This window comes from Bos indicus, chromosome 27, assembly GCF_029378745.1.
Source record: "Bos indicus isolate NIAB-ARS_2022 breed Sahiwal x Tharparkar chromosome 27, NIAB-ARS_B.indTharparkar_mat_pri_1.0, whole genome shotgun sequence".
NCBI lineage: Eukaryota > Metazoa > Chordata > Mammalia > Artiodactyla > Bovidae > Bos > Bos indicus.
This window is the reverse complement of record NC_091786.1, coordinates 26804577-26819226: the sequence shown is the minus strand read 5'-3', so window position 1 is coordinate 26819226 and position 14650 is coordinate 26804577. Positions and strand designations below refer to the sequence as shown.

Here is a 14650-nt window from a genome sequence, read left to right as displayed (position 1 = left end):
TTTGGAGTATTTGTACTTTGTTTCCATCCTCAGAAAATAGTTACTACACATGCAAAGATTTTGAATTTGTCACCAAAATTTCATAGGGTGGAGTTTTCTAGATAGAAGAACTCAATAAATATTTTACCAGATTTAAAATCATTTTAGCTGCTTAAAAGTAGATAATCACATCTAATATGAAAATGTTGTAATTGTTTTTTGAACTTCATTTTCAGATCATAGCAATGGATCATTTAATTTGAAAGCTCTATCAGGAAGCTCTGGATATAAGTTTGGCGTTCTGGCTAAGATTGTGAATTACATGAAGGTAAGTACTTTTCTCAACTAACAAAAATTCTTTTGGTTTTGCTCGGAAGAGGTGGATTGGAATTTTCAGAAGTAAGTTTGTATATACATGTCAAAATTTATCAAATTGTATGTTTCAATATGTGGTTTTTGTATGCCTATTATACCTCAGCAAAACTAAAAAAATATTTAACGCTTCAAGCTTTTTACGTTATAGCAAGTTAGCTTTGCAGTGAGTCATCTAAGTATATTTTATTTACATTGCAGAGCGGTAGTTGAAGTACACAGTGTGAGCCCACCATTTCACTTAATAAAATTGTGCTCACGCAGTAGAGATAGCCACCTCTTAATTAGTCAATACCTGTTGGCAAAACCAATGAAAAAATGTGAATGATTTACAGGATCTTCCACTGATGGTGAGAAGTGAAAAACACTGTACAGTTCAGGGAGATGGTAGTGGTGGCTTTTCTACATCTTGGAGGGGGAAAATCAAGATTTACGGAGGGTCTTAGAAAAGCTTTGACTTCAGAAGGATTAGAATTTAATGTTTGATGGGAGATTTAGTATTTTTTGAAGTAGATTTTGAAGTTTTAATGATACAACATTTTGGCTTTACTAAAAATTCTGAACCCAAACTTACTGTATCAAAGTGAAATTTCATTTAGCTAAAATGGTTAAGTGATTTCAGATTTAACCTCTTTGTCTGCCAAACTCATATTCTGTTTAGTTACTACTTGCACCTCTTGAAAAATGTCATGGAAAATACTACCGATATTTTTGTTGTTATTTAATGTTTTAGCTGTTTGTTCTTTAGTATATAAATCAGATTTATGTGAAGGCTTTTCTTTCGTAATTTAAGAGAACTTGGTATCTGTCTGGCTACATCTGAAATCTGTGGTTTGTATTTGATTTTTGGTAGAAATCTGTAATTTCCCATTATTGAGTAATATACTCTCATAATTAATATTCATTAATTCCATCCATCCATTCCCCCACATGGTAAATAATTATTAAAACCTACTGTATCCTGTTAGGGGCAGCAGAGAATAAGGTGGTTAGGTAGCATTACCAGCTCTGAGAACATGAATCTGAGCAAACTCCAGGAGCTACTAGAGGACAGAAAAGCCTGCTGTGCTGCAGTCCCTGAGGTCACAGAGTTGCACAGGACTCTGCCTCTGAACAATACTGTATGCTAATTATGGCACGAATAGTATGAATGCCCAGACGAATATATGCCCTTGAGGCTATCAGCCTTTTGAGGGAGACTGACATTTAAATCTCATGTTTTCGGTATCCTGCTAAAACAGTTTTCATTTTATAGCTTTGTTAATCTAGAACAGCGATCTTAAAATTTTTACTCAAATGTTCCCTGAAACAGTTTTGAAAAACTGTGTGTTCCTTTGCACATATTTGAATTGATAAGTATAATTTTTCAGCAGAATTTTTGTTTAAATGAAATACAGTCGACCCACTCCAGTGTTCTTGCCTGATAGAAAGAGTCGGACACGACTAAGTGACTGACTTTTCACTTTCACAATTTATATTAGTTTCAGGTGTGTGACAGTGATTCGGATGGGTTTCCCATCATAGGGTACTTACTGTAAGATACTGAGTTAAGTGCCCTGTGCTGTACAGTAGGTCCTTGTTGTTTATCTGTTTTGTATATGATAGTGTGTATCTGTTGACCCCAAACTCCTGTTACTCCCTGCCCACCTCCCCGCTGCCCACTGTGTTCCGCTTTGGCAACCGTAAGTTTGTTTTCTGTGTCTCAGTCTATTTCTGTTTTAACAAAAGTGTACATAGTGACACAGGGTGAAATTGCTGGCATATTTCAATATTTTAAATAAAATATAGCACTCTTAAATTTATCTTAGGGACTCTAAATGCCATTTTTTTAAAATATAAAAACAAACTTGAGTGGTTGGAAATTTTAATTATTTTCCCTTTCAGCTTGTATGGTAGTTCTGTTACTCCTGCCAAATTTTATGCAAGTTTTACATATTTTAGTGTTCAGGAATCTTCTGTTGATCGTCTGTCAAACTCCTTTGTCACGGCCCTATGTATATGCAATAAGGGATGTTTTCCCTATGACCATAAGACGTAGATATTTTCTGGTTTGAGTTATAATTATTCTTACCACATAGTTGCTTGGAATAACATAAATACATAAAAATTTTGATTAAAATGCACTTTGTATATAATAATTATACAACAGAAATCCATTTTTAATGAAATAAATGGAGCTGTCTTTCTCCAGTGGTTCTTGTATCTGGAAATAATATTTATTAATAGAATGAAATAGGATTTGACATCAATTTCTGGTCTTATTTTGAGATTTTGTAGTGCTGAAAAATAAAAATGTTGATATAAATATGTTCATTCTAATAGACATTTTGTGGTAGAAAACCTTCCAAGCTGTGTGCCAAAAATCACATAGTGACTTATCATCAAGCACTTCTCAGTTGACAGTTCTATTAATAATTAGGTCCTCCTTCAGTTTTGTTGAATGCAGAAGAATGGGAATCACCTAATTAGCCAAATAATTTGTTACCTTGTCCTTAACCATTTGTTTAGTTCTACGATGTATGTCAAAAAAGTTTTACCAAGACTCAGTAAATAAGTAATTATATCAGTTTCCTCCTCTTCTCTGTTTAGGCACTTTTGTTAATCTCATATATTCAGAAGCAGTTGAAAAATAAAAATATTAGTTTCAACAGTTTTGCCAATGCAATTTTTAATGAAATATTTTTATGTTTATAAATATATCTTTGCCAAAGCTGTCATGTTGAAGGTATAGCATATTCAATTTCTGGAAATTTTTTCTTGGTTAATAAAACTAGTTTCCACTGTCGGGCCAACTGTATATATCAAACTTATTTTTTATCATTAAATATCTTTTACTGTTGTTTTATTCAGTTGCTCAGTCGCCCAACACTGTGTGACCCCATGGGCTGTAGCACGCCAGGCTTCCCTGTCCTTGTCTATCTCCCGGAGCTTGCTCAAACTCATGTCCATTGAGTCAGTGATGACATCCAACGATTTCATCCTCTGTCACCCCCTTCTCCTCTTGCTTTGTCTTTACTAGCTTTAGGGTTTCTCCAGTGAGTCGGCTGTTTGCATCAGGTGGCCAAAGTATTGGAGCTTCAGCTTCAGCGTCCATCCTTCCAATGAATATTCAGTGTTGATTTCCTTTAGAATTGACTGATTTGATCTTGCTGACCAAAGAACTCTCAAGAGTCTTCTCCAGTGCCACAGTTCGAAAGCATCGGTTCTTTGGTGCTCAGCCTTCTTTATGGTCCAACTCTCATATCTCTACATGCCTACTGGAAAAACCATAGCTTTGACAACTTTGACTCTGTGTACCTTTGTCGGCAAATCACTGCAGAGAAGGACTGCAGCCATGAAATTAAATGCACCTTTAATCCATTGTCTAGGTTTGTCATAGCTTTTTTTCCAAGGAGCAAACGTCTTTTAATTCCATGGCTGCAGTCACCATCTGCAGTGATTTTGAAGCCTAAGAAAATAAAGTCTGTCACTATTTCCATTTTCACCCCCATCTGTTTGGCATGAAGTGATGGGACTGGATGCCATGATCTTACTTTTTTGAATGTTGAGTTTTAAGCCAGGTTTTTCACTCTCTCCTTTCACCTTCATCAAGAGGCCCTTTAGTTTCTCTTCACTTTCTGCCATAAGAGTGGTGTCATCTGCATATCTAAGGTTATTGATATTTCTCCCAGCAATCTTGATTCCAGCTTGTGCTCCATCCAGCCCAGCATTTTGCATGATGTACACAGCATATAAGTTAAATAAACAGGATGACAGTATACAGCCTTGACATGTCCCTTTCCTAATTTGGAACCAGTCTGTTCCATGTCCAGTTCTAGCTGTTGTTTCTTGACCTGCATACAGATTTCTCAGGAGGCAGATAAAGTGGTCTGGTATTCCATCTCTTTCAGAATTTTCCACAGTTTGTTGTATTCACACAGACAAAGGCTTTAGCATAGTTAATGAAGCAGAAGTAGATGTTTTTCTGGAACTCTTGCTTTTTCTGTGATCCAGCATATGCTGGCAATTTGATCTCTGGTTCTTCTGCCTTTTCTAAATCCAGCTTATATATCTGGAAGTTCTTGGTTCATGTACTGTTGAAGTCTAGCTTAGACAGTTTTGAGCATTACTTTGCTAGCATGTGAAATGAACACAATTGTGTGATAGTTTGAACATTCTTTGGCATTGCTCTTCTTTGGAATTGGAATGAAAACTGACCTTTTCCAGTGCTGTGGCCACTGTTTTCCAGATTTGCTGGCATATTGAGTGCAGTAGTTTAACAGCACCATCTTTTAGGATTTGAAATAGCTCAGCTGGAATTCCATCACCTACAGTAGCTTTGTTCATAGCAATGCTTCCTAAGGCCCACTTGACTTCACATTCCAGGATGTCTGGCTCTAGGTGAGTGACCACACCTTCGTGGTTATCTGGGTCATTAAGACCTTTTTTGTATAGTTCTTGTGTGTATTCTTACTGTCTTAATATCTTTTGTTTCTGTTAGATCCATACCGTTTCTGTCCTTTATTGTGCCCATCTTTGCATGAAATGTTCCCTTGGTATCTCTAATTTTCTTGAAGAGATCTCTAGTGTTTCCCATTATGTTGTTTTCCTCTTATTTCTTTGCATTGATCACTGAGAAAGGCTTTCTTATCTCTCCTTGCTATTCTTTGGAACTCTGCATTCAGATGGGTATAACTTTCCTTTTCTCCTTTGCCTTTCACTTCTGTTCATTTTTCAGCTGTTTGTAAGGACTCCTCAGACAACCTGCCTTTTGGCCTTTCTTTTTATTGGGGGTGGTTTTGATCACTGCCTCCTGTACAGTGTCACAAACCTAAGTCCATAGTTCTTCAGGTACTCTGTTAGATCTAATTCCTTGAATCTATTTGTCATTTCCACTGTATAGTCGTAAGGGATTTGATTTAGTACATACCTGAATGGCTAGTGGTTTTCCCTACTTTCTTCAATTTGAGGCTGAATTTTGCAATGAGGAGCTGATGATCTGAGCCACAGTCAGCTCCAGGTATTGTTTTTGCTGACTGTATAGAGCTTCTCCATCTCTGACTGTAAAGAACATAATCAGTCGGATTTTGGTACTGACCATTTGGTGATGTCCATGTGTCCATGAGTCATCTCTTGGGTTTTTGCTCTGACCAACATGTTCTCTTGACAAAACTCTGTTAGTCTTTGCCCTGCTTCATTTTTTACTCCGAGGCCAAACTTAACCTGTTATCCAGGTATCTCTTGACTTCCTACTTCTGCTTTCCAGTTCCCTGTGATGCAAAGGACATCTTTTTTTTTGGTGTTAGTTCCAGAAGGTCTTGTAGGTCTTCATAGAGTCATTCAACTTCATTTTCTTTGGCATTAGTGGTTGGGGCATAGACTTGGATTACTGTGATAGTGAATGGTTTGCCTTGAAACGAGATCATGCTGTCGGTTTTGAGATTGCATCCAAATACTGCATTTCAGACCCTTTCATTGACTATGAGGGCTACACCATTTCTTCTAAGGGATTCTTGCCCAAGTAGTAGATATAATGGCCATCTAAATTAAATTCACCCATTCCCATCCATTTTAGTTCATTGATTCCTAAAATGTCCATGTTCACTCTTGCCATCTCCTGTTTGACCACAACCAAACCTTGGATATGGACTTAACATTGATTTACCTTGATTCATGGACCTAACATTCCAGTTTCCTATGCAATATTGTTCTTTATTGTATCGGAGTTTACTTTAACCACCAGACACATCCACAACTGTGTGTCATTTCCGCTTTGGCTCAGCCTCTTCATTCTTTCTGGAGCTATTTCTCTGCTCTTCTCCAGTAGCATATTGGTCACCTACTGAGCTGAGGGGTTCATCTTTCAGTGTCACAGCTTTTTCCCTTTTCATACAGTTCATGGGGTTCTCAAGGGAAGAATACTGAAGTGATTTGCCATTCCCTTCTCCAGTGAACCACGTTTTGTCAGAATTCTCCACCATGACCTGTCCATCTTGGGTGGCCGTATACGGCATGGCTTATAGTTTGATTAAGTTACACAAAGCTGTAACCCATGTGATCAGTTTGGCTAGTTTTCTGTGATTATGGTTTTTATTCTGTCTGCCCTCTAATGGATGAGGATAAGAGGCTTGTGCAAGCTTTCTGATGGAAAGGACTGACTGACTGTGGGGATAACTGGGTTTTGCTCTGGTGGACAAAGCCTTGGTCAGTATATCCTTAATTCAGTTTTCCGCTGATGGGTGGGGCTGTGTTCCCTCCCTCTAGTTTGGCCTGAGGCCTAATTATGGTAGGGGTAATGGCAGTATTGGTGACCTCTGACCTCTTCCAAAAAGACTTACACCAGCAAGTCAGTGTCCCTGACCCCACGGCAGGCCACTGTCAACCCATGCCTTCTCCAGAGACTCCCAAACACTCACAGCCAAGTCTGGCTCAGTCTCTTGTCGGGGTCACTGCTTCTTTCCCTGGTTCTGGTGCGGACAAGGTTTTGTTTGTGACTTCCAAGCATCTCTGGCGGGTATGAGGTATTTGATTTTAAATGTGATTGTGTCCCTCCTGCCGTCTTGCTGTGGCTGCTGCTTTGCCCTTGGACATAGTGTATCTTTTTTTGGTGGGTTCCAGCATTCTCCTCTTGAAGACTGTGCAGGAGCTAGTTGAGATTTTGGTGTTCTCCCGGGAGAAGATGAGCGCCATCTTCTAAGGTCTAATAATCTTATGATCTTTCACTATTAAGTTTGAATAAACAGATTAATATTTTAAGTAATAATCACTGAGGAATATAGTATGGAATGTATACTAACAGTTACTACTAAGGTAGTTGAGTTTTAAATTACATGCATAAGAAAGTAAATTTGTTCATTTTTATAATAATTAAAAAAAATATGTGGTTTGCCATCATGTTACATTGCATTGTGAAAAATGAAATAATCAAATGTTTATGAAGTAAGGGTGTGTTAAATCGTGTTACTCTTTTTCTAAGTGTGTGTGTTTGTATCTTCTAATCTCTAATATTCAGCCTTTAGTTATAAATAAAGGGGGACTGGTTCAGAAATAACTGTAAATTTTAGTTTGAGGTGATTAATGAAGGAGAAGGATACTTTTGCTGAAAACGAATTGGTTTTATAACTAGCTGTGACTTATTTTTTCAGTAGGAGGTAGAAATATTAAATATTTAAAAGATGTAATGAGAATTGACTAATTAGAATAAAAATTTTATGGTATAGTTTGATTGAGTAGGTTTTAACTACCACATTGAATAATGTACACTCAAGATAAAACAGTTCATATGTGGTTTTTGTGCATTTTACATAGCATAATTTGAACATTTTGGTAGTATCAGAAAATATTTGTTACGTTTAAAAGAATCAACCTCCTTTACTGATTTTTCTTCCGTTCTTCAAATGTGCTTTTCCTTCAAGCTATAAATATTCAAGGAATGGATTTTGAGAATTACTGAGGAGATTATTTATCTGAAAATACTTGAAAAAAGTTTACTTTTATCATTAGCGGAGAAGGCAGTGGCACCCCACTCCAGTACTCTTGCCTGGAAAATCCCATGGACAGAGGAGCCTGGTAGGCTGCAGTCCATGGGGCCGCTAGGAGTCTGACATGACTGAGCGACTTCACTTTCACTTTTCACTTTCATGCATTGGAGAAGGAAATGGCAACCCACTCCAGTGTTCTTGCCTGGAGAATCCCAGGGACAGGGGAGCCTGGTGGGCTGCCGTCTATGGGGTTGCACAGAGTCAGACAGGACTGAAGCAACTTAGCAGTAGCAGCAGCAGTAGTAGTTTAACATTAGAGGTTTCTTATCAATGGTTCCTTTCCTTGGAGATTCTCCCCTAAAAGCAATGTGTTGTTGGACAATATGGCATGAACATGGGGTGTGTAGAGATGGAAGAGACAGAGTTATTGAAAGGTTTGGCTCTCAATTGCCCACAAACTGTAATTCATCAGAATTCAGAATTTAGAATGTCCTAGCAAGGGTCCTGTTTTTAACTCTCAGAAAAATATTTAGGACGGGAAGAAACCAGAAGCCCTCTCTATAGTGGATAGTTTATGATACTTCAGTTATCATTTATGAAGGCTTCCCCAAACAGCATTTTTTTTTTTTTTTGACTTGAGTCCCTGGAGTTTAATTATACCTTCAGGCAATACATTATAAATTCTGGGTGGAGGTTAGAGTTATTACCTTTTTGTTTTCCTTTTCTTTTTTTTTTTTTTTTTTTTTTTTAGTAAAAAGAGGGTAGCTCTGTTTTGAAAGGGAAAGAGTACACATAAACGATGATCTGTAAACTCTGTTTTGAAAAGTCTTCACCCCTGAAGAGCTGACAAAGCCAAGAACTTAGCTGCTGCTGCTAAGTTGCTTCAGTCGTGTCCGACTTTGTGCGACCCCATAGATGGCAGCCCACCAGGCTCCCCCGTCCCTAGGATTCTCCAGGCAAGAACACTGGAGTGGGTTGCCATTTCCTTCTCCAGTGCAGGAAAGTGAAAAGTGAAAGTGAAGTTGCTTAGTCGTGTCAGACTCCTAGCGACCCCATGGACTGCAGCCCACCAGGCTCCTCCATCCATGGGATTTTCCAGGCAAGAGTACTGGAGTGGGGTGCCATTGCCTTCTCCATTTGACTATCATAGCCAATAATAATTGTTCATTTAAGTAGAGAATGCAGTTTCTTTGTATATATTTTGCTCTATTTATTAGCCTACTCTTTTCATGTGTGTGAGGTTCCTCCTTTCCAGAAAGGATATCAACTCTAATGCAAGTCGGTAGTGTAGGTAGACTTCAGTTTTTTCTTCAATTTTTAAAAATTAGTTTGTTTTTGGCTGTGCTGGGTCTTCGTTGCTGATGGGCTTTTCTCTAGTTGCGGCGAGCGGGGCTGCTCTCTAGTGGTGATGTGCAGGCTTCTCGCTGCAGTGACTCTCCTGTGGAGCGTGGGTTCTCGGATGCGAGGCCTTCAGTAGTTGTGGCTCCCAGGCTGTAGAGCACAGGCTCAGTAGTTGTGGCACTTAGTGCCACTGTAGAGCAACGGGCTTAGTTGCTCCCCAGCATGTGGGGTCCTCTCAGATCAGGGATCAAATCCGCTGAGCCACCAGGGAAGCTCCTTTAAATTTTTTTTTTTTTTTTACCTTACCCAGGTAGGCAGTTTACTTGTTCACAAATGAGCAGACGAGCCAGAGAAAGAAAGAGTCCTTCAGCCAGGCATACATCAATGAGAATAACAGCACAGTTCCTCCCAGACAGACCTTTGTTTCCAGATATAAAGACACCACCTAAATGTCCTTCTCTTTGCTTGTTCATGGTTGCTCTTTGCAATAGCAAAGTTTTTCTTGAAATTCACCATCATTTAAAAACTTTACAGATGTTACTTCATGACATTTCTTAGTGAAATCTGTTGGTTTGTCAGCCTAGATAGACAAGCTGTTGTTTCTCAGTTTATTAAATATGCCTCATCAGCATCATGTGATACGTCATCAGTTCGTTGACTTAAACTGTTTGATACTTTTCAGTTTCTCATAATACTCATTTTACTCACTGTCATTTGATATGATGGCGTTATTAGGGTTCCTGCTAGCAGTGGGATATCCCCTAAGCCCCCTTTTCTGGGTAATAAGTTTTACTGTAACTTGCTTCCTGAGCCTTTTCACTGAACGTAACTTTTTTAAACGGAACTTTTACTCTGTTTGGTTCGAGATTTCCAATAGCTATTTAAAATGGTAAGTACCTTGACTTTTCCAGTGCCTGTTACTTCTGCTTAAGTGTCTTTTCAGTTTTGCTGGAACCATTATAAGTTGTTTGCCATAGTGGTGAATAATGGAATAGGACCCTGTGGATTATCAGGCCATGTAAAATGCACTGGTTCCTAGCTCTCATTGTAAGAGTAGGCTCTTTTGGTATCTCTTGTTGCACTGGTGCAGTGAAATGGCTTAGCCGATTATAGTTCTACCAACCTAATGATCAGAGAGGCCTCCCTGCTGGCTCAGTAGTAAAGAGTCCACCTGCCAATGCAGAAGACACAGGTGCAATCCCTGGGTTGGGAGGATCCCCTTTAGAAGGAAATGGCACCCCACTCCAGTATTCTTACCTGGGAAATCCCATGGATAGAGGAGCTTGGTGTGCTGTGGTCCATGGGATCGCAAAGGGTTGAACACAACAGAGTGACTAAAGAACAACAACAACCTGATTAGGATTGTTCATGGGTTTAGGCTTAGAATCTTCTTCTATCACAGATCTCAGCTTCAGAAATCATCACAGTGAACTGTTGGACATGTTTATAAAACAGTCTCTAATAAAGGATAAAACAGCAAGTAATACTAACTTTGCAAAAAATGTCTCAAAAAATATGAACAACTCACAGAAATTTACTTTTATTACTACATGGTCATGTTTTGCAACATTTACAACAGCAGGTCAGAAGGAGGCAGTTGAGTCCCAGTATGGAAGTTTCCTTGTTTAGAATTTCCCCAAATTTCCTGTTACACAAGCAGAGCTGCTTTTTTGCTCCTGTAAGTCATTTTTTAAATCACAATTTCTTATGGTACACCTAGTGACATCTTACGGATCCTTAGGTTTCTGTGGAACAATGATGGGGAATCCCTGTAATGGGCGTGTGTTTATGGAAACCACCATGCATGCTAAGTCTCATCAGTCATGTCCAACTCTTTGCAACCCCGTTGGACTGTAGCCCACCAGGCTCCTCTGTCCATGGGATTTTCCAGGCAAGAATACTAGAGTGGGTTGCCATGCCCTTCTCCGGGAGATCTTCCTGACCCAGGGATTGAACCTGTGTCTCCTGCAATGCAGGCAGATTCTTTACTACTGAGCCTCTGGGGAAGCCTGGTGAAAACCTCCATACTTATGGTGAAATAGTGCTTTTCCTCAGAAGTCATAAAAAGATACCTACTTGTCACTTCTCTACTATGCTGGAAGCCCTACCCAATGCAATAAAGCAAGAAAAAAGAAATGACACATGTAAAAGTTGTAAAGGAAGAAGTAAAACTGTAGATGTGATTAAGTACATAGAAAAGCCAAGACAATTTGCCACCTGTTGGAATTAAATATGTTTAATAGGGTTGCTACATACAGAGTCAGTATTGCTAAAATCAGTCTCTACAAAGTAACAAGAAAAAAATTAGACAGTAAAATTACAAAGTGCAGTACACCAAAAATCATCTAATGACCAGGAAGAAATTGAACAAAGATGTGTAATATTCTTCACTGAAAACTGAAGTCTTTAGCTCTATAGTATTGAGTATTCTCTCTAGGTGCTCCCCGATTTTTCTTAGTTCTTGATCAAAGAGCAAGAAATAAAAGTAATTTTAAGTTTCTCAGATTTATATCTCTTTTTTTTTCCTTGCTGGTCACTCATATTTTCTTATATCTTTTCCCTTGACAGTTTGATAGCTGTGTTTTTTGGCTTCTCTGTTTACATGGTTTGAAAATGGTTAGGCTTTCATATATTGAGTATTCCATCTTTGTATTTTTCTAATTTTAAAAGTCCCACTTATTTTAAATATTAAAAAAAGTAATAACAGACATGGCTAGTGCTTTCTAATTTTTTCTTGAACTGTCTTCATTCATACTTGCTTCTGTTTCCAGATTAACTTAGCCTTTTGGTAATTTTATATAATATTATAATGGGGGAGAAGTTTTTAATGTGAAGAAAATTAGGAAAATATATGAAATTTGATAATTAGTGACAATGAAGAGTATGGCATAATTACTTTGAAGGACTTGATTTGGCTGTCCTTAGACAAGTGTTCTTGCCTGGAGAATCCCAGGGATGGGGGTGCCTTGTGGGCTGCCGTCTCTGGGGTTGCACAGAGTCGGACACGACTGAAGCGACTTAGCAGCAGCAGCAGCAGACAAGTAAAATTACCCTAAACTCCCTTATTCCTTCTCCTTTAGGCTAGGCTTTTCCAGGTCCGTATATCCAAAATATGTACAAATATATTACATATATCCAAAGTAAGCAAAGTACTAGTGCAAAATGCTGCACTGATCTCCACCTGTTTTATTTATTTATGGCTGTGCTGGGTCTTCATTGCTGTGCATGCGCTTCCTCTAGTTGCAATGAGTGGGGGCTACTCAGTAGCTGAGGTGCGAGGGTTTCTTGTTGAGGTGACTTCTCTTGTTGCAGAGTACAGGCTGTAGGTGCACGGGCTCAGTAGTTGTGGCACACGGGCTTAGTTGTTCCACAGTACATGGGGTCTTAGTTCCCTGACCAGGGGTCGAACCTGTGTCCCCTGCATTGGCAGGCAGATTTTAACTAGTAGGCCACCAGGGAAGTCCCAGTCTCTACCTGTTTTTGATTAGCCACCCCCAAATTAAATTTTTTATAGCCTACTCTTTTTATATGTGCTCATGTACTACTGCACAGATAAAGTGTGTATGTTTTAAACTTGCACAGAATTAAGAATTTTTAAAAGTTGAGATTAAAAAAATGAATGTTTTCTTAAAAGCTCTTTTGCTAAGTAAAGCAATATGTCATTCATCATGTCTGAAAATCTTCATTTAGCTTTTTCTGTAAAGTGACTTGTGTCTTAAAAATTAAGTTCAGTGTATTTGGATCCTGGGTTTTAATTTGCTTGCATAGCTATAAATACATAGATTTTTAAATCTGCAGGGAAGAAAGTCCTTATCTTGGTTTCTTATTGCTGCTGTAACAAATTACTACCAACTTGGTGGCTTAAAATAACACAAATTCGTTATCTAACAGTTTTGTAGGTCCAAAGTCAGTCTCACTGGGCTGTAGCCAGGGTGGTTCCTCTGGAGACTCTGAGGGACCTTCTGTTCTCTTTCCTTTTTCAGCTTCTGGAGACCAGCTATGTTTCCTGACACATGGCCCCTTCCTTCCATCTCTCCAGCCTCTTATTTTCATTGTCACATCTGTTGCTATTCACATTCACTGTGACTTTTCCCAGGACACTTGTGATTACTGCCTATGCAGTAAGCCACAGTAATCTATCTGAAGATCTTTAATTTGGTCACATCAGTGAAGTCCCTTTTGCCATATATGGTAACACTTCAGGTTGCAAGGGTTTGGACATGGATATCCTTGGGGGAGCGGATGCAGTATTTGGGGGAGGGGATTCTCTAGTGACACAGGCACAGTATTACATTACAAAAATTTTTGTGGTTTTTTAAAATATTCTTGTCAACTCATTAAGCAGTTTGGTTAGTACATTTCTATCTTTGCAAATGTCATTCAATTCATGCATATATGTCAGAAGGATTTATAATTTTTTATATTTTTGATGTATTGATTTGAAACTGAAGGGTTTTGTTTAGAAGTATTTTTTAAAATGAAAGTTAAAAATAAAAAATTTCTAAAACTTTGAAAATAGGCAGGTATAAGAGTTTTTATTCTTAAATATTTTAAACTCAAGTCACATAATGATGGAAATATTTCCTAAAGGTTCTTTTTCAAAGTGCTCTTCCTTCAGCATAAATTGCTTTCCAAAACAGTTGCTTTGTTACTTTCACAGGTTGTTAAAATGCTAGTTTTACTTTGAAGGAATTGTTAGCAAACTATGAATAACCTCTGTAATCTTAGAAGTAGCTAACAAATTTGAAACACTTGCCTTTTTGTAAAACAAATCTGTGACTCAGTTTTTAGTGGATGTTCCTTAATAGGTTAATAAAATCATTGTACAGTCTCTATTTTAAAGGTCTTAAAAAAAAAAGATTCACCACAGTGCTGGAATCTTCCAGCAGGTAAACTATAGCATGCTGCAGAAGGCTGAGAGTGAATGAGTGAGGTCATGTCTGTCAACCCCCTTGTCACGTGGGATTCCCACTCTTTTCTCAGGATTCCTCCACGCACATCACCATCTGAAATGTGGGTCATCTGACATGAAGCCAGGGGAGTCTTCTGGTGTCAGTTCACATCTAGTATTAGTAAAGCACAAATTTTAAGTGGAAATTTTAAATTAAAAAATTTTAATAAAGCTTTGAAATGGATCGACCTTCGTAGCTCTGGATTGTGTGCACTTGGCTTTAGAGCCCACTGTGCTTACTCTGCTACAGCTGCTGCTCCTTCCTGTTTCTCTAGTCACCATTCAGAGTTTTGTCCACATTCAGCTGTTTCATTTCCTCTGAATGTCCCTGTTTTTTTTTGGCAGATAATTATATACCTAACTTTCATATATGTACATTTAGCTCCGACCCTATTTTGGGAGCTCGTGAAAGGCAGAAGTGGTTTGCATTTCATTGTGTGTCTCATTGCAGTACTTTTGGCATATGGGAGTTATCAAGTAAGTGAATGAATTAACAGCAAATGCTCAATAAATGGTTCTTCATGGTATGTGTTCAGTTTTAGATATT

At 38.4% G+C, this 14650-nt stretch overlaps 1 protein-coding gene across 3 annotated transcripts in view; it reads left to right on the top strand.

Moving 5' to 3' along the window:
• GTF2E2 (general transcription factor IIE subunit 2) overlaps positions 1-14650 on the top strand; it is an 80324-nt gene that overhangs the window by 23116 nt on the left and 42558 nt on the right. For all 3 annotated transcript variants that reach the window (XM_019953430.2, XM_070781333.1, XM_070781334.1), the window contains exon 3: positions 216-307. In XM_019953430.2, the coding sequence (XP_019808989.2) occupies positions 216-307 (92 nt within the window). The remainder of the gene's footprint in view (positions 1-215; positions 308-14650) is intronic.